The 20,475-nt window shown below is 37.5% G+C and overlaps 1 protein-coding gene and 1 non-coding gene across 2 annotated transcripts in view; both read left to right on the top strand.

Moving 5' to 3' along the window:
- Window positions 1-20,475, top strand: part of LOC145985579 (uncharacterized) — an 85,510-nt gene that overhangs the window by 18,632 nt on the left and 46,403 nt on the right. The window contains exon 4 of the mRNA XM_083119649.1: window positions 13,695-15,550. Within this exon, the coding sequence (XP_082975775.1) occupies window positions 13,695-15,550 (1,856 nt within the window). The remainder of the gene's footprint in view (window positions 1-13,694; window positions 15,551-20,475) is intronic.
- On the top strand, window positions 13,098-13,170 carry TRNAM-CAU (transfer RNA methionine (anticodon CAU)). Its single transcript has one exon. It is a non-coding gene; the product is annotated as a tRNA-Met (tRNA).

Genomic DNA, 20,475 nt, shown 5'->3' with positions numbered 1-20,475 from the left:
AAATTTTATTCCGCACTCCATCAGCAACCCTAGATGATTAATCCTGACACCGCCGGTGGTTGATATGGAACATGGAGCGACATAAAATAAGAAAATACATATGCAACATGGTAACATTAATTGTGTACGTATCCAAAGTTTATTTAATACATATAAACAACACATATAGTATTATTAAATACATTACATTACAGAAAAGAATTATATTGCGAGCGAAGCGAGCAAGAAAAGTTTTATATCCAATTTTTGCAATTGAAAACAATATTGATTTAATAGGGCACAAATAATTTCACTGGATGCTATGGCATTCTCTCTTTTACAACTTTTTTCATTTAGATCGCTCGGCATCCATGGCCGACTCCCGCCGCCCCGTAGCTACGGCTCTGAACCTGACGGGTCTAGGACATTTTGGTACAACATATAACTTTATGCACAGAAAGAAAGTAATGTTCTTTTGAATTGACCTCTCTTTATTGTGTCCCTTCATACAAGCAATTTTACATGGAAACGTTACGAGCAACACCTCGTAGAGTCGTAGGTAGCGAACGATGTCTGTCCTATCATATGCAGCAACGAGTTATTCTAGTTGAACACTACAGTCTTTGTATCTCTTTCTTGGCCACTCGATGTTTCCACTGATTATCTGTCAATAGCGAGTTTCGTTCAGAGCTACTTCTCGACGCAGGAATTCCAGGAACCGCCAAATCTTAGGATGATGGTCGGTGGAAACATGCGACTGGAATCCTCGACGACAGCCCTCCACAGCATTGTTTGTTTTTCCATCTCAATTTAGGACAGCTCCGTAGTGATTCCAAAGACCGACGGAGAACTTCGGCTGACGCCTTCCAGCTCTTCGCTGCGGACGTCCTACGTAGTTGCCTTCGAAGTAATCCAGAATTGGTTGAATATCATCTGATACTTCGCTGCAAAGTTCTTCAAAAGCTTGAGCTACATCCAATTCTGGTAGTACCAATGCCAAAGCTGGTATCATAATCATACGGCACTGAAGTGAGAATGCTGCGTCCTTTGCATACCTCATCCGAAACCTTCCGACTGCACTCGGCGATATATAGCTACATTGTGCCAAAAAACATTAAGTTGCTGACCAAGGCAGTTTATTAAGATAAAAAACACTTAACAGGTAACGTTTCAACCCTGTATCAGGGTCTTCCTTAGACGAAGAACTAAACTAAAATGATGAAATATACTACACAGAGAAAGATTACATACACATAGCAGGGTCACTAGCCACACAACAACAAATCAAGTTGATGGTCCTTATCTAGGAAGATTTCTCCAAAGGAATTAAACATATCACCTCCTGACAGTTCTTGACTAATGGGTCTACTACAATGACAGGTGATTGACAGGTCAAGATTAGCAAGAGTCTAGAACCACCTGCTTACCACTCAACCACCCCTCCTGCCTTTTTGGATATGGATGAATACCTCCTCCTCTGGTCTTCTTCTTTTCTCTTCTTTCTTCCATGTTCATACTTCTTTTACCCTCATTCCTTTTAGGAATGAGAAAAGGAATAGAAGATAATAGAATAGGAAAAGAGAAGAGAGAACTAGTGAGAAAATGGAAGGAGGCCAAAGAAATAGAAAAGAAAGGAGAAGACATCATGAATTGGAATGGAGGACTCAAGATAAACAAGGAATGGAAGAGTGTGTTAGAGAAAGTTGAAAGGGTGAAGAAAAGGAATGAGCGAAAAAGAAGTATGAACATGGAGGAAAGAAGAGAAAAGAAGAAGACCAGAGGAGGAGGTATTCATCCATATCCAAAAAGGCAGGAGGGTGGGTGAGTGGTAAGCAGGTGGTTCTAGACTCTTGCTAATCTTGACCTGTCAATCACTATAACGTTTTATCTTTGGCTTTACTAGTGCAATTTTTATTCTGCCGTCGAACAACGTCAATAACAAAAAAGGAGACCAGCAGTGAATTTTTATATTTAACTGTCTAAGTATTTATACACCACAAAATACAGTATTAATATTTATTAAAGGCCCAGGCACCTGACGTCTGTGGTTTACAAACGATTCCGGAATACACAGATTAGTCAGCTTCCGGTGTGAATTTGTTGAGATATTAGACCAAACTTAGTGGTTAGTTCACTGAGTACTTACGTCTTCGATGTAACTACTTAATTATTCAATTCACTTGGCGATAAACACGCTGAAGAACACTAACGTCGAACGCTTAGGGGGAGTTGGGGGGAAAGCACAAATCTTGCTGATACCGAGTTGGACGTCTTCTATCTTCTAATCCTCCTGTCGTTGGTTCATAATTAAAATGTAGCCTCTCTTCTTTAGTAACCTTTTCTCAGGTTCTGGTAGAGATACTGCACAGGCCGATAGTTCATTCACAGTTTATTCTATAGACACTATCTCTCTTTCCGGCTGAGATCATGACCGTTAGTTCACTTACAGTTCATTCTTTAGATACTATATCTCTTTCCGGCTGAGATTATGGCCGATAGTTCTCTTACAGTTTGTTCTTTAGTCACTATCTCTCTTTCCGGCAGAGATCATGACCGTCAGTTCACTTGTGTTATTTAGACACTATCTCTCTTTCCGGCTGAGATCATGGCCATTAGTTCACTTACAGTTCGTTCTTTAGATACTATATCTCTTTCCGGCTGAGATTATGGCCGATAGTTCTCTTACAGTTTGTTCTTTAGTCGCTATCTCTCTTTCCGGCAGAGATCATGGCCTTTAGTTCACTCACAGTTTATCACGGCCCGCGAAACCAATAACCAACGTAACACGGATCCTAACCGTATCAATGCTTGAGCCGGACTGTCTTCTCTGCCACCCACATCAACCGTTCACAGAAAAGACGTTAACTTCTCTTGACGCCCTTTTTCCCCCAGCGAGGGCGGGTCAACTTTTATAACGGGTGCGTCAAGATCGGTTACATCACCTGTCATTGTAGTAGACCCATTAGTCAAGAACTGTCAGGTGGTGATATGTTTAATTCCTTTGGAGAAATCTTCCTAGATAAGGACTGTCAACTTGATTTGTTGTTGTGTGGCTAGTGACCCTGCTATGTGTATGTAATCTTTCTGTGTGTAGTATATTTCATCATTTTAGTTTAGTTCATCGTCTAAGGAAGACCCTGATACAGGGTTGAAACGTTACCTGTTAAGTTGATTGATTGATTGATTGATTTAGTTTATTTTACTTCGCGTTTTGTGCCTCTTGGCTAATTTGCAAAGATGGGGATGAGTGATGAAATGATGAAATTGATGAATGGACATTCACAAACAAGCAAACCCGACCGGGATTCGAACCCGGGACCCTTGGCGTCGCAGCGCGATGTGCTAACCGCTCGGCCACAGGGTCGGGCATTACCTGTTAAGTGTTTTTTTTTTTATCTTAATAAACTGCCTTGGTCTGCAACTTAGTGTTTTTTTTTTTTTTAATATGGGAACAAGGCTTAATTATATTACAATTGTGCCAAGTGAAAAAGACAAAACTTCACTTGTCCTCTTTGGAAGACATGACGAAGTACGTTTGATGCTGCCACTTCCATATCGAGCATTAAGCATTACATGATGTGTCTTGCATTTAAAACAAAGTCAGTGACCTGAGAAAGATAGATAAATAAATAATAAATGTATAATAATAAGTTGTCCTCCTCCATAGTCGAGCGGGTTAAGGCGTTCACTCGTCTTGAGATCGTTCGCTGCGGGACGGCGTAGGTTCGAATCCGGCTCTGGTCGGAATTTATTCGGCCTACGTATAAGGCCGGTGGCAACCCACTATCGTGAGGAAATTGGGGAGCTCCGAGTGAGTGAGCGTAATCCGGTCGAGAAGACCTACTATAACGGCTGGGGATACGTCGGGCTGACCCCCCGACTATTCCAGTACTGGTTGAAGATCTCCACGCTTAGAGGTGACGAAGGAAAGCGTGGGAGGGAGACCGGCAGTCGGTAGGTATGCCTAGGCCCTTAGCCTGTAGCGCAAAGGATTATTATTATTATTATTATTATTATTATTATCCGGTGAATCGTGTAGCTGCTCGCGATAGTGCCAATGAAAACATGGACATAAATAGAGAAAATAATGAAGAAATGGCAATACATAGTGATAATAGTGATGAAGATGATATTGATCAAGAACATCAACTTGGAGGACAAAAGCCAGGTAATGTAAACTGTTTCAGTTGCTGCCATGTTAAAGACATTATGTCAACATTGATCTCGACAGTGCAGAATTTAAGTGATCAAATTCAATCTCTTAAAGCCGAAGTGATTGTATTGAAAGAACAGAATGAAGTACTAATGAAAACAGAAGAAAAAAAAATTCTACAAAACACTTATGCACACGTAATTCAAACGAATCTTCCGAAAGAAAAACAAAACACAATCGGAATGCCCCGCAGTACTCCTTGTTTACCTTTATCTACAGTAGCTCACAAAACTCACACAGATAAGGGATCTGATAAGTTTCTGGGTCAATCAGTGCATTCGATAGAAAACAACCAGGTTTTAAATGCATCTGGTTCCAAAAACACTCATCAAGCTTCGACCTTGCAAAATGTAAACAAACAGGTGAACGACGTGAAGAAATCAGTGCAAGGTCAGAATCCATCTACTAGGTTAGCAGTGCAACGCAAAGTTTTTCCTCAGAGAGCTCTATTTGTGACTCGACTTCATCCTGAAGTTTCAAATTCTGACCTTCAGCAATATATTGCTGAAACTTCTTCCGTAAAGAAAATGGTATGTACAAGGCTGAAAACTAAATATGATTCTTACTCTTCTTTTCATGTAGCTGTTTCCCAGGATGACTATGATGTACTATTCGATGAAAATATCTGGCCTAAAGGGGTATTAGTAACAAAGTTTTATGGCGAATTGAAAAATGACAATATAGTTGCCAACAAAAACAAAAGTGTATCTGATACAAATAGTAACAGTAAGTCTGGAGAAAACTCAACTTCAAAAAACTAAGTTTGTCTTTCCTTAGTAATAATATGATTAAATGTTTTTATCAGAATGTTAGAGGAATTAACACCAAATTTGAAACATTAGTAAGCAATATAAATATTGAAAATTATGACATAATTTTTCTTACAGAAAGTTGGTGTAAACAAGATAGAGATTATTTTATAGATTTAGATCCAATGTACAGGGTGATAAGAAAAGATAGAAACCTGGATTTAAACAAACAGAAATCTGGTGGTGGTGGTTGTCTTTTATTTATTAAAAACAAGGTTCAGTTTGTGATCTTGGAATCACCTTTTACAGAATTGGATGTAATTTGGGTAAAATTAATGTCAAATAATTCTGATCCAACCATAATAGGATTGCATTACTTGCCACCTGATTTAAACTGTGACTTGTTTGCAAACTACTTTGATTGGGTAGTTCAAGAGATGTTAATGAAACACAATAAAATAATTTTAGTTGGAGATTTTAATGCTGGTGGAATTGACTGGGCTACTGGAAATTTGTATTGCTCTAATTATTATGTTAAAAGAAAGGCTGAAAAAATTGTTGAAATCGCAACACTTTCTAATCTAATTCAGCACAATGTATCGTATGACCCTTCACTGCCTTTTAATGTTTTAGATCTTCTACTTACTAACATTTCCACTTGTAACATTAGTTTTAATGAACATCCTTTATCTAAAATTGATAAGTTTCATCCACCGTTTTCATTTTATTTTGAATTGGATAGGTCTAAAAAAGACAATATAGATACAAGGGAAAATAATATTTATAGATGTCTTAATTTCGCCAGAGGTGATTATGTGAATGTTTATAATGAATTGTTGCATTTACCATATATGGTTGAAATATCTAATGATGTACAACAATCTGTTATGGAACTGACTAGAAATGTGTATGCAATATTAAAAAACAATATTCCTTCAAAAGTTAAAAGAACAAACAATCAACTGCCTTGGATGACAAGGAAACTAAAGAGAATGATCAATAAAAAGAGAAGGTATCATGATAAATTTAAACTTACAAATAAGTGTGTATATTACACTACTTATTCCCAATTAAGGAAAGATGTTAAAAAGGAATATTCTAATGTAAAGGAGCAATACTACTCCTCCTTAGAAAACAATGTTAATGGTGACAAGAATGCTTTTTGGTTTCACTTTAATAGAAAGAAGAGAGAAAATACTATCACTGAAATTATTTATGATAATGATGTACTGTTCAATGAATATGATATTGCTAATGCTTTTAGTGAGCTTTTTCACAAATCTTTCTCAAAAAGAAGTCATGTAAATTTTAAAAATATTATTCTTCATTCATACACCAACTTAATTGATGTACCTGTTATCTTGGAAAAGGATGTAAGTGATACAATTAACAAACTAAAAGGCAGGTCTTCAATAGGTCCTGATGGCATACCTAATTTTATTTTGAAAGCAAACAAAGATGTTTTTGTACCATTGTTAACTAAAATTTACAACATGTCACTTACTTCTGGAATATTTCCAGATATCTGGAAAAATGTGTTTATTGTACCTGTAACTAAAAACAAAGATGGGAAAGCCAATGATCTTAATAATTATAGACCAATTACTATATTAAATTCCATGGCAAAGGTTTTTGAACACATAATTGCTGACTATTTGTCTTTTTCTTTTAAACAATATATTGATGGAAATCAGCATGGATTTTTTAGAAAAAGGTCTACTATCACAAATTTATTGGTTTTAATAGACTCTCTTAAATCTAACATTAGGAAGCAATCCCAGACCGATATTTTATTTATTGACTTGGCTAAAGCCTTTGATAGTGTCAGCCATCAGTTATTAATTTACAAACTCGACCAAATGGGATTATCACCACGATTTCTGAAATGGTTTTCCAACTTTTTAGTAAATAGAAGTTTCTCTGTTAAGATTGGTGAAACAAATTCTTCTAAACAAGAAATACTTTGTGGAGTACCTCAAGGGTCGCCACTCGGCCCAATTCTGTTCGCTGTTTTTTTCAATGATGTTACATTATGTTTTAAATCTAGCACATGTTTACTATATGCAGATGATATAAAAATTTTTAAGAGTATTTTAACAAATAATGATGTCGCTCAACTTCAGGCTGATCTCGATAGAATGACATATTGGTGCAAGATTAATGAAATGGAAATTAACTTGAAAAAGTGTAAAGTTTTAAGATGTACTAAGAAAGTTCATTATATAGTCTCCAACTATTTTATTTATGAAAATAAAATCCAAGTGTGCGACAGTCATAAAGACTTAGGAATAGTAATAGACTCCTCTCTCATATTTGATGAGCACATTTCAGAAATTTGCAAAAGAGCAAAGAGAATGCTTGGTTATATATTTTTCTCATGGAAAGTTTTTAAAAAGGAAGATACCTTAATATTCCTGTATAAAACGATAGTTCGTCCTATTCTTGAATATGCAAATGAATTATGGTTTCTGACTGCAACCAGTCACCTTCAAAAAGTTGAATCAGTTCAAAAACTTTTTATCAGGTTATTATGCACAAAGTTTGAAAAACATTACTATGACCAACATTACTCTGAATGGTTATCACAGTTGAATATGTTTTCCTTAGAAGAAAGAAGAAAAATGAAAAGGTTAAATTTTGTAGAGAAGATATTAAATTTCCAAGTTGACAGTGAATACTTTTTGAAAAATATAGCTTATAAAATTCCCAGATATTCACATAGGTATATCTCAATTCTCACATGCCTAAATAAGGCAAGAGGGGTAGTAGCTGATCTTGTTGAAACCTACAATTTGAATTTATGTTGATGTATAAAATTGTAGGATCTACTGTTTTATTTTATAATTATGTATTCAATTTTTTAATTTTGTATAACACAGTGGTTGTTTAATCGTTATCATCACTTCAATAAATATGATCATTATTATTATTAGAACAATACACAGTTAATTGCACAATATTATATAACAATAAACAATTATTAGTATCAGAGATATAATAGATCTCATTGAAAACTGTAACTTGAAGTGTAAATGTGCTAACTTGTTATGTTATGTTATTCTGCAGCTTATGTATTTTATTCGTGTAACTTTGTACTTTTGTATTTGACTTAGTGCTGTATTAGGTTTCATACTGTGCTCAACACTTAAAATAAACTATTATTATTATTATTATTATTATAAGTTCCAGGCTGGTGATAGTTCCAAATAGAAGAGTTCTATATGTCTTCTCTTGGCCAGAATCCAGTGACGTGCACTGGGGAGTAGCTAGTCTAGCAGAGATAGATCAATCAATCTCAAATCTCTAATTATTTTCAAATCACAATATTTATTGTTTTGTTGAAGCCACAGTTCATATGCAACACTTTTTTTTCACGTGCTTCTCGTCCCTCGGTGCGTTCAGCGGCCTAGCTCGCTCTTTCTCCGCCTCACAGTTCCAGGTAGAAACGAGTTTTCGAAGGGAAAGGGAAGATTTCTACCTCTACCTCCCTTGCCCCCTCGCCCCCGCTCCCATGGTTGGGAGCCCGTGCTTTCAGGTCCCTCAGTCTATCTCCTATAGGACAGATATTGGATTGGATTCCCTTCGCTTCCTTTGTAAATCCTCTAATGAACTAAGGGGATTTTTTTCTGCAGTACTTCTCTCCTCTGTACTTACACTACTTTTTACACGTTGTACAATATGTATGTATAATATGGGATGTACTTTTATTATTTATGCAATTGGAACGTCTTATGTGCAGACAAAAATTTTATGCTTTTTTTAAAAATATGGAATATATAATGATTAAATAACAAATATTTGCTCACGCTCTCTCTTGCTCTCGTTTTAGTAGTGTTTTATTTAAATATACTAATCTCTTGGCCTCCAATAAAAAAAATGGATAAACTAAACAATCATAAATACGGATGTATTTATTTGGGCAAGTAAACGCGCGTTCTAATTCTTGTTGTTGGTTTGGTATATTTTACTTCGTTTTTCTGCCACATTTGGTTATCGCGAAAATGAAGATGAGTGATGATATAATGAAATTGATGAAGGGACCTCACAAAGAACAATTCAGGCCGGGATTCGTGACTAGCGTGCATTCTTGTTCTTATGTGTTGTACTCTGCCTGCAGTGAATAATGAGAAAATTAGAAATGAAAAATGTATCCCAGAACTCAAAAAGCCAAATGAATTTCATTGAAGAAAGTAGAAAAAGGTGTGTTTAAAGTTGTGTTTTCTTACCCATCGCTTTATCTAGCTGTATAGATTTAATCGGAATAAGTAGCTAAGAGCTTGGAAAGTCGTGAGGGACAAACATAAACAGAGAATTCTAGGCTCCTGATTTCACAGTGCCCTGCAGATGCACTGGGAGGAAATTATTTGTATTTTCTTCTCTCTTCCATCGCTTTACCTAATTTCTGCCATGACGATGAACGTTGATTAAATTAAACGGGTGAAGAGTGGTTGCAAAGAAACACTCATACAAAGGCCAGGGCTCGACCCCGGATCCTTCAGTACCGAGATCGTGAGATGGGGAAATTATGAAAATCAAGCAATACAAATTTTTTGAAAAAACGTTAATCATATATAAAGGTGGTATTTCAAAAATTCAATTGAAAATTACTACTCAGGAAAAATGCAGTTTGCTTTACCGATACACACGTATCCGAATGGTTAGCGCCTTCCTCACATGTTTGTTGTCGGCCGACCTCCGTGGGGGAGTGGAAGTGGTCCCGGATCTGTACCCGATAGAGGCATATAGTGGGTCTAGTCCCGATTAGCCTTTCTGTGTATAAAGTGGACTTAAAACGTCAAATCAACCATCAAATCAACCAACCGCTACAACACCAAGAGTTCCTGGTTCGAATCCCTACCTGGACATGGGTGTTCTTTGTGTTTGTCCCTTCATTAATTTTGTCATATCATCTTCGCGATTAACCAAATGTATAAAAAAGCGAATCAAATCAAATCATTCATTGATTGATTGTTTGATTTGGTTTATTTTACTTCGCTTTCCGCCATATTTGGCCAATCGCGAAGACGATATGATAAAATTGATGAAGGGCAAGGGACATAGAAAGATCACCCATTGCCAAGCCGAGATTCAAACCCGGCATCTCTGTTTCAGTAGTCAAATCAAATCGTTTTTGATTTTCGATAGTGGGTGGAAGTTATGTGTACAATTTTTTGTAGTCATTCCTAACTTTGCAAGTTTTCCTGTTTTTGACGTTATTCTTTTAGGAATACTGGGCCCTAAAAGGGGAGGGGATTATGACCCGTTGGGCACGCCACTCATTGCTACCCCAAGTGTCGACGTCACCGCACGTCACTGGCAGAATCGTACAACAGAAATTGCTGTGATTCTGCATTCTTCTGGAATCTCCAATTCAGAAAGGCTGGTAGGCAGTGGATGCGCCGTAATAGACTGTTGCTTCTTTCTGCGTAGTGTTCTTTGCATCGTGTCAATAGGCGGCAGATTAGATGCCACTTCAGGTTCAGCAGACTCCAAAAATCTCCCCAAAAGTTGTTGACTGCTTTCTTGAGTTTCCCAGGCACTGGTCTTCATTTCAGTGTATAGTAATCATGGATTAGTTCAGAGTTGAAAGGCTATAAAGAGAAAGGCACCAAAATGTCCGGCACCAAAATGTGGTCCGGCTCCCGAACCTGACGAGGGTTTGCGAGCGAAGTGAGCAAGGATATTTTGCGAAATGTATTTTAATATGCATAAGATTTGAAATCGAAGGGGAGTGGGGGGGGGGGGGCAATTGTTCCTCTGTGCAGCCCCTGCAGGTGCCCTTGGCCATCAACGTCCCTCTTAAAATGACCCCCGATTACCATTTTTGTCTTTGAACAACTTTTAAAACGGAGATTTAAAATGGAAATTGGTAATATTTAATACTGTATCCCCCCGAAACAGTGGCGGCGCTAGGATTAATCATCTGGAGGTGCTGAGGGGGTGCGAGGTTGAAAATAAAGAAAGCATAAAATATGCATGCATGCAGAGGCGCAGAAACGAATTTTTGTCTGGGGAGGGGCAAGTACCAAGATAAACGTACCGATAATAATAATAATAATAATAATAATAATGACATTATTATTATTATTATTATTATTATTATTATTATTAGTAGTAGTAGTAGTAGTAGTAGTAGTACAGTAGTATCAAAGACGTTATTATCCTCTAAATCACGCAAAATGGGAGAAGTCGGTGCTTAAAGCATGTTTATGTTGGACAAACGATTTGAAATATTTATTCTCACGTTCAATTTCACATTAGCTAACAATTAAAAACAAGCACACAAATTGTATTTTTGAAAGACAGAAAATGCATGACGAATATAAATCTTTTTGTACATATGGCATGTACAACATATGTTTTACACATATGCAACATGAAATAACGTATAAAATAAGAGCATGCGTATGCAACATCTTAACACTAAATTGTGTACGTTTCTTTAATACCCACACACATATTCGTATATACAGGGTGTCTAAAAATAATAGCGCAAACTGACACAGGTGAAAGTACACGATAATAGAAGCAAAAAAGTCTCATTAAACATGGGTCTGCAAACGAGCCGTTTTCGAGATAATCGCGAATGTGTGATTACAAGCCACCACTGACTTCATTGTTTGTAAACGTCGTCCTAGTTGGTAAAATGCTAATAATGTATGCGAATGTGTGGTTAGAAACCGTCACTGATTATATTTTGTAATCACCGAGTGCTTTATCCATCCTGTTTGTTTCCCACGCTACCTCTCGGAAATGTTCTGTTTGATTGCAACGCCACCTCTCGGAAATGTTCTGTTTTGTAAACAAAGAGCAAACCTCGGACCGCGCAAGGAGTACAGCACTCGGTACATTCGCGATTATCTCGAAAACGGCTCGTTTGCAGACCCATGTTTACTGAGACTTTTTTGCTTCTATTATCGTGTACTTTCACCTGTGTCAGTTTGCGCTATTACGTATGAAGTTATGAGATAGTACCCTGTATATTATTTAAATGCATTACATAATCAATTCATACGCTTCGTAACAAAGCAACAGCAAAAATGATATAAATTTCTCAAATGTACGCTCTTCTTTTCATCCAAACTATTGTTCATGCATTTAAGACCAAACTGCTTAGCAGTAACAGTCTGAAGTACAGAGTTGGTCTCACTTCTCTCTCTCTGGTAATTTACAATCCATTACAGAAAAGAATGATGATATTGTTCGCTTCGGTCGCAAGAAAATTTGTAGATCCATATTATTGCAAACTGAAAACAATATTAATTTAATAGGGACGACTCTGAACTTTTACGAAATGACGAAAAAAATTACTAAGTGTATTTTTATTTGCATAAAATTTGAAATCGAGGATGGTAATTGCCTCTCTGGGCCCCCCTCCCCCCTTTAAGTGTCCTCGGCCGTCTGGAAGAGAAAATAAATACATGAACAGTTGAACACTAATTCCATCGTGAGTATTATTTTGTCATGCTACTCTTATATTCTACTAGCCTTGCTTTTTTTTTACTACAATTTTTGACCCCTTGCCCCCCATAGAATTGATTTCGGACCAAATTTGATCCTTGTTAAAATCCCCTTCTGGCTCACTATCCCCATCAACGAACTGTAACATTTCTTCGCGAACTTCGGGATCCTCGGCAATATCAGAAGTGGTACTTTACTAAACATGTTACGTGGAACATACCGAACGTAACAAATACCAACAGGTAAACAAACTACCCGTCACGATTCAACTCGCATTAAGTAGTTTCCGGAGCACGTCCTGATGAAATGATGATATCTCGAAAGCATCTGACATTTTTGTCCCAGTGCGATTTGGAGAAAAGAGAAACAGCAAGTAGGCGCACAATAAAACCGTTTAACAACAATGCCAAAAAAGAACTCACTGAGGTGTAGTCAAATATCGAAAAACACAAACAGGTTGCTAAAAACAAAAGAAGAAACAATTCTTAACAACAATACTGACGAACATGGACGTCCGCAGGATTTTTTCCAGGGAGGGGCAGGGAAGGTATTTTTTTCCAGGTGGGGGGCAAACAAGGCACATTTTCTCCAACAAAAGTATTGTTCAAAAGTCAAAATCCCCTGCTTTTTACTGTAGTCGCGAACATTCACGAAATCCATAATGGCTCCAGGTTCCTTGGTACGGAAACACACCCGCCTCGGTAGCGCAGTAGGCAGCGCGTGAGTCTCATAATCTCAAGGTCGTGAGTTCGATCCTCACCCGGGGCATTATTTTTTTTTAAAAAATTTATCATGTTAGTAATTTCGTTCAGCCTGACTGAAACATATTTGTTTTCCCCTGATCTCGAATTATTTAACAAAATAATGTTTCACTATCAAAAAATATTATTTTTACCATAACTTTTCCAGTTTTTACGAACAAGAAAGCAATTGAAGTAATTTGACATTTTGTAACGTGCCCGTGTAACCACTGTTAGTGGAATCCGAACCCGAAAGCGAATGATTTTAAGACCACAGCGTTGCGTTGTTAAACAATTATCACTAACTTCTGTTCAGTCTTATTAAATTGCATTTTATGTACACAGAGTGCAAATTAATGCAGACTCCTCCTAGAGCACGTGATCGTTCACACATCTCAGGGATAATCTCCTCTCCCCCCCCTTCCCCCATAACAAACGCACATTCTTGATGAGTTCTTTAGAATGCTGTAGTTCTAAAAAAAGGACGGTACGTACGGATGTGCTCTGTGTTTCAATGGCAGTGTTACCTAGTATCGTATTTTCTCATTCTAGGGGTTTTGTTGTTCGTGTCCAGCCCCCAAGAGAATAATGCAGACAAACCAATCCAAACGACCAGCATCAACTCCAGGAAACGGACCGAATGCAGTTAATCCGACAGGCAAATTTGATTTGTTCAAGTTCCTCAAACATGATGAAAATTTCACCAAGAAAACGAATGAGGATCTGTCTGAAGGTCACATGGAAAATAATGGGCATTCCTATGTTGTACATCCGATGAACATTGAAAAGGCACAGAAAATAAGTTTTCGCCATAAAAGTTACCAGAATTTGCCAGAAAATACTACCAATAATGCACAAAGTATAATTGATTTTATTAACGATGAAAAACATTACGGTAATCTTAAGCAGCAGAAAGGACTATACCAAGACACCGACAAAGCAAAACAATCTGATTATGATTTCACACAATCTCGGCAAGAAATGATCACTGTGCTGCCATCTGTCGTAGGGCACGAAGACAGTGATATTCGTAGGTTTGAAAGACAGCCCTTGAACAATTTGTTTATTTTTTCGAACCTGTCTACAAGTAAGAAGACGAATAGTAAGAGATCGTGGAATTTGAAGAGCATTTTTACCAGGAAGAAACGTTTCAATAATTTGTTTATTTTTCCTCAACGATCGTCTAGCAAAAATCGATATGCAGGTCAGGTAGCGACCATTGAACTGAATCCAGTTTACTATTCCCTGCATTCTAGGTCGAGAGCAAAGAATAAGAGGTCTCCCCTTGAAAAATATTCAACTATAAACCCATTTCAAAACTTCAAATCCATAGACGTTCCACAAGAACTTGTAGTAGAAACACGTAAAAGTTTAAAGAACTTTCAACAGGCGCTACCAGTAAAAGACAATGTGAATGATAGTGATCCGACAAACTCTCTGGGACATTTTGCACCACACGGTAATCTCAAGACAGTTAAAGCAACAACTAAGCCTAGTATAGTTCTACGTCCTACTAAAAAAACGATTCTGCAGAACACTCAAAGCTTGAACAAAAATAAGGTAACTAGGAAGTATTCTGTAGAGACAAGAACTCAAGCGATTGACAACACGCTTATGACTGGAGATATGGGACATATGTCTAACGAAGAACACTTTATTTTTCGTAATTTTCGAGGCAAGAATAACGGCGACCTGAGGAAGAAACCTGCACAACGGCTTCATACCATGGGGATTCCAAATAAGGATAATACAAAGGACAATCTGCGAGTTCAAGAGCATACTTCGAAACAAAATATTGCTGGAAATCAAGTTCAGAAACTCGATAAACCGATTGCAACAGTTCTTAACTCAACATCAGAACCTGTTAACTCTATTGTAGAACCTGCAAGACAGTCACCAACGCCATCTATCAAGGTCCAGAGAATCAGAGATGAGATAGCTGAACAAATGCATCCCGAAAAACGCATTCCACCAAGTGAGGTCTTATATTACGACATGATTAAATATAATATTCTCGATTCAGATTCCCATGCCAATTTTCGAAACAAACCTTCTCCAACAAGTAAAATCCTTGTTAACGATGTCCAACAGTACGATTTGCAGAAGAAAGTTCAGGATGTGAATAGTGATCCGACATACACTCTGGGACATTTTGCACCATACGGTTATCTCAAGACAGCTTCACCGGAGAGAAAAGCAACAGCTAAGCCTAGAGTTCCATCAAAGATATCTGTCAGTGAAGATCAGCGATATGTCAAACCTAAAAAACCAAAGGCTCCTGTCATTGAAAAAAAGCCAAAGACGTTGAGGCCAATGAAGAGTAGGTCAGAGGTTTATTGTGATAAATCTACGGGAACCGTCGGAAAGACACACGATACTGCTCACTGTCTACATTTCAGTCAACTTTGGTAAGTGTCTGTAGTTAGTAATGTTTTCTAAACTTTCATTGAGTGAATATTTTTAATGGGTCGTAGTGAGATGACACACGTGTCAATTTGATATTTTTTTTAAAAAAAATGAAAACTGGGACATAGAGACATGCTGTTTCGATTCATAACAGTCGGGAATTTCTATACAGTGCACAATGGACAGGAATCTGTCATATTTCTTTGCTTGGCGTGGTTTATTTTAAGAATAAAAATTTCATATTTTTGAAACGACAATGTCAAATAATTATGTACACATGTAATAATACTTTGTTTGCTAGCTATGTTTTTCCAGTGTTTGGAAGTAACTAGTTACAAGTAACAGTTACTTTTTGGAGAAAATGTAACTGTAACTTAGTTACTTTTTAAAATGAGTAACTGTAACTGTTACTTTTTTAAGTCAGTAGCTGTAACTAGTTACCTTTTTAAAAGTAACATTCCGAACACTGTGTTTTTCTAGAAAAAACAGTCGGTACTATATTTAAACTGATCTACATGCAAGAATTCTTGTCCAACAGCAACCCGTTTTGATATAGTATGTATTAATTCGCACAGACATATACCCCTCCCCATCTTGTCTCCCGTCTCTCGAGGGTGACGCGTCCCCCATGTCTCTCCCTCAAACGACGCCTATGTCAGACATCTGTTTGAAACCCCTGTTTACTAGATGAAAACGTGTGTGTGTGTGATGGTGTGTGTCGGGCCCGTATCCAGGATATTTTTTACGGAGGGGCCCGATCCGAAAATATGTTTTTACATACATATGCACACACACACATCTAGAGAAAAGGGGGGAAGAGATTACAAATTAGTTCAAATGTTTAAATGCTTTTTAAGTGTTAGATTTTATTTAATTCTTGCTTTCTGTTAATAATGAAAATAAGATTTCATACATACATCAGTCTTTCATTCGTGTTTTATCATTATTTTGTACGGCTACAGCCGGATTGCGCACACTTTTCCGGTTTCATGAGTGGTATCTGATAAGCCGTTGACAAGCTGTCACAATGTACAGGATTTCGCACAAAAAAATTGAGGCGATGTTGTCAGATGCATACGAGCCGACTCCATGAGGCTTTGGGGGGTGGGCTTGAGCCCCCCCCCCAATGTTAACGATGTAAAGGCAGAGACCCCCAAATTATTTTGCTTAAGAGGATTTAATGTATTATTTTGATTCTCTTGTAAAGTTTACTCTGAATTGTGCCACATGAACTTAACTTTATATACACATTTGAAATGTTCTAGACCAGTGGTATTCAACCCTTTTTTCCGCGTACCCCTAAAGAAACTTTTCCACTCAAGCGTGTACCCCCCCCCCCCCCCCGCCTTGTTGTATGAGTTATCCTTAATTCAGATTATACATAACTACATCTAAAATAAATTATGCAAATCATTACCTATATTATAAAAAGGAGAATTATAATATAAATAAAGGAAAATTACGGGTAGGCTATAGCAAAAATATATTATGAACTTTAATATTTCCTGTTAATGAGATGACTGAGCTTGTTTTCTGCACACCAGCTCCTCGATTCGTGGCTGAATTTTCGTTAGTCCGAGTATCAGTGGTGATTCTGGATTCAGGCGATTTCTGTGTTTCGTTTTGTGATGGCTGTCAATGCAGAAAAACCCTGCTCACACAAATAAGTGGAGGAGAAGGGAAGAAGGCGTGTGATGGCAGTGTCACTAAAATATACTCTTTGCGTGTGTAACACCTATTTAACTCGCAAATAGACACGTACGTTTTCGAATTTTATTTCAAGTGATCTATCAGTGGACATTTCCAGCAGACTTTCTTTTAATTTTACAGGAAAACGGATTTGTAATCCAATCTTGCGTGTTATCATCTTTCTCAATTTCTGGAAAGTATTTCAAAAACTGTAACCTGAGATTTTCTAGGTGGAATTTGATTATTTCCAGAAGTTCACCAGCAATACTGACATCATTTTGTCCACACAGTTGGAAAAACTGCAATATTTCCTTCATTAACGCAATCAATCCAAAGTAATACTTTCTTATAAAATCCCTTCACTTTCTCACGGGCTTTAAAAATATTTTTGTCGAAGCCTTGGAGTTGAAGATTGAGATAGTTAAATTTGTTGAATACATCCGTCAAGTAAGCTAGTTGGCAAAGCCACTGTTCATTCTCAAAATACGTCACCATATCGGATTGTAATTTTGAAAGGAAACATTTTACCTCATTTTTCAGTTCAAAAAGGCGAGTCAATACGCGTTACCCCGATAACCACCGCACCTCGGTGTGCATAAACAGTTGAGTGTGTGCGGATCCCATCTCCTCGCACATTTTTTTGAAAATGCGGGAGTTCAGTGCACGCGACTTGATTAAGTTGACTACTTTAACAGCAATGTTCAGCGTTTAGTGTAAATCAGGAGTTATTCTTTTCGCGACCACATTTTCTCTGTGTATAATGCAATCTTCCCAAATTATTTGAGGGTTCATTTGGCGAATACGAGCAACAAGACAGGTTTTCTGAGCTATCAGTGAAGCAGCACCATCTGTGGAGAAATTTACACACCAGTCGACAAATTTAATTCTAATGTTCTGAAATTATTAAGAATTTTAAAAATATCCTCTCCTTTTGTATGTTCTGGTAATTGTTTACATGTTACTACATTTTCAAGTTATCTCTGTCAGAAACAGTTTTCATTATTTATAATTATTTTAATTTGTGCGTACCCCCTAAAAAGTCTTCGCGTACCCCCAGGGGTACGAGTACCCCAGGTTGAATACCACTGTTCTAGACAACTTTGGGGGGCTGAGACCGATAAACCATCAACTTTGGGGGGCTATGACCGGAGACAGCAAAACGCATGACTTATTGAGTATTGTTAACATTATTACTAAAAAGAGTTTCAAAATAATGAGGTGACATGACAATTATATCAGTATGTTGTTTAGTGAATTCTGAACAATTTGAGGTCGTACACACGACTTTAAGGGATTTTGATACGTACGATATTTAGTTATACTCGAAATCTCTTCGTTTAGTTCTAGGGCCTCCCCGATGGTGCAGTGGTAGCATCTTTGCCTTGTAACCTAGGTGTTCCGGGTTCGATACCCGGTGGAGGCACAAGTGGTTCGGATCCCACTTTAAACTATAGGTCCAGTCCCGATTAGCCTTACTGTGTATAAAGTGGACTTAAAACACCAACTGAACAACAGCTCTTCCTCTAGTCCAAAGAATATGGGGAAATTAATTCTAAAGTCTTTGAGTTTATTTTTATTTTATTATGGTTGACGAAACTTTTGACATATTCGTCCGTACATACACTCCAAAAGGGTATTATAAATCAACATACACTGACGTGTGTGACAGTAAAATCATGTTACCCTAACCTAACCTAACCTAACTTTTGAGTTTGAGTAAATTGGTATGAAAATTGTATCTTGAAAACATCAATAGTGACTTACTGTATTATGTAAATTGGTATGAAAATTGTATCTTGACTTGCTACATTTACTGGTCAAATTATATATTTTATTTATTCCTTAAGAGATTTACTATTTCATTTCTATTTTCTCTCTCTCTTCTTGTCTAAAGAAAAAGAAACAGTTTTGCGCACAGACTTTAAAGCTATCAAAGTGGCAACGTTCGATCAAAATTTGTGCGCAAAACAGGTCAGTGAGATTTGTGCGCAATTCTGGGTCTAAATTGTGCGCAATTCGGTTGCGGCGATTTTGTACATCCTGCTAAGCTAAGGCCCGTACCCAGGATCTCTTCAAGTGGGAGGGGGTAGATCCAGTGGCGGTCCCTCCATGGAACAGAGGGAACAGGCTGTTCCCTCCTACTTATCGCCCATTGAAGCTATTTTAATTATCTATATTAACATAATAAGAACACTTCTTTCTCCCGAAATCAACACGCCGAAGAAAACTTTCACCGTGACTGGACGTTTGTTTACTTCACGTACCCTCGTCGTTCCACCCTCGTAGTGCCTGACTCCGAGTATCTCCGACCACGCGCGAAGGTAAAACGATCCTCATGATCCCACTTCCCAGCCACCTCCCCTTCCACGGAAGCTGAACTCTATAGCTGTTCCCTACGAGAGACAGCGAATTCGTTTTCCTTCGAGTTTTTGCTATGTGCTAAAGTTTAATTGCGCCGTAGTGATAGTTTTGAGTGTAGTAAGTCTATAGTTTCATAATCTCATTGCACAATTGCGTCTGACATTCATAACGAACTGGAAAAATCTTCTACAGTTAATCGTCTGCTAAATGCCTTGGCTAAATGCTGCGAAATAGCTTCCGAGGGAACAGCTCGCATCCCTGTTCCAACAGCCCCAACCCAAGACCAGGCGCACGCAGAGGCAGGCCAAGAAAGCGAATGTTGCGAGCGTAGGGTTGAGAATATTGTATGATCGACAGGCTGAAGACGAAAGCTTTTAGTTCATTGAACTTTACAGAAAAGACAGCAAACCAAGACCTACCCTAACCGAATTAAAAACGAAATCTTACACAAGGCATTTTATAAAAAGTTACTACAACTCTGTAAAATGATTAACTGGATACTCTTCCAGTGGCAAATTATTGTTGTCCTTGTTTGTTCACGAGAAGGGAGTTCGGAACACTTCGGGTTTTGGCACAATTTCTACAAGTCTAGTGGACGTCATGAAAAAACTCGGCCATCTGAATGCCATTATTGCATTGAGGTTTGAATTACAAGAATGCTCAACTCTACAAAAGAGTCAACTTAATAGAGAGATTAAACAGGTTTCGACAAAACAATTTTTTCTCTCTGATCACTCATAAATTGCTTTTATTATTATTTTCTTTGTTGCGCATCAACAATTTTGTTTTTAATGTTATTTTTACATTACAGTATCATATTTGCTTTAACATTGTTATTGTCCAAATATTAACGTGCTTCACGTATGTTACTTCTGAC

The sequence above is a fragment of the Lepisma saccharinum genome, chromosome 3 (assembly GCF_977018435.1).
Source record: "Lepisma saccharinum chromosome 3, izLepSacc3.1, whole genome shotgun sequence".
In the NCBI taxonomy this organism is placed as follows: domain Eukaryota; kingdom Metazoa; phylum Arthropoda; class Insecta; order Zygentoma; family Lepismatidae; genus Lepisma; species Lepisma saccharinum.
Note: the sequence above shows the minus strand (reverse complement) of the source record. Positions and strands in the feature narration are given on the sequence as shown.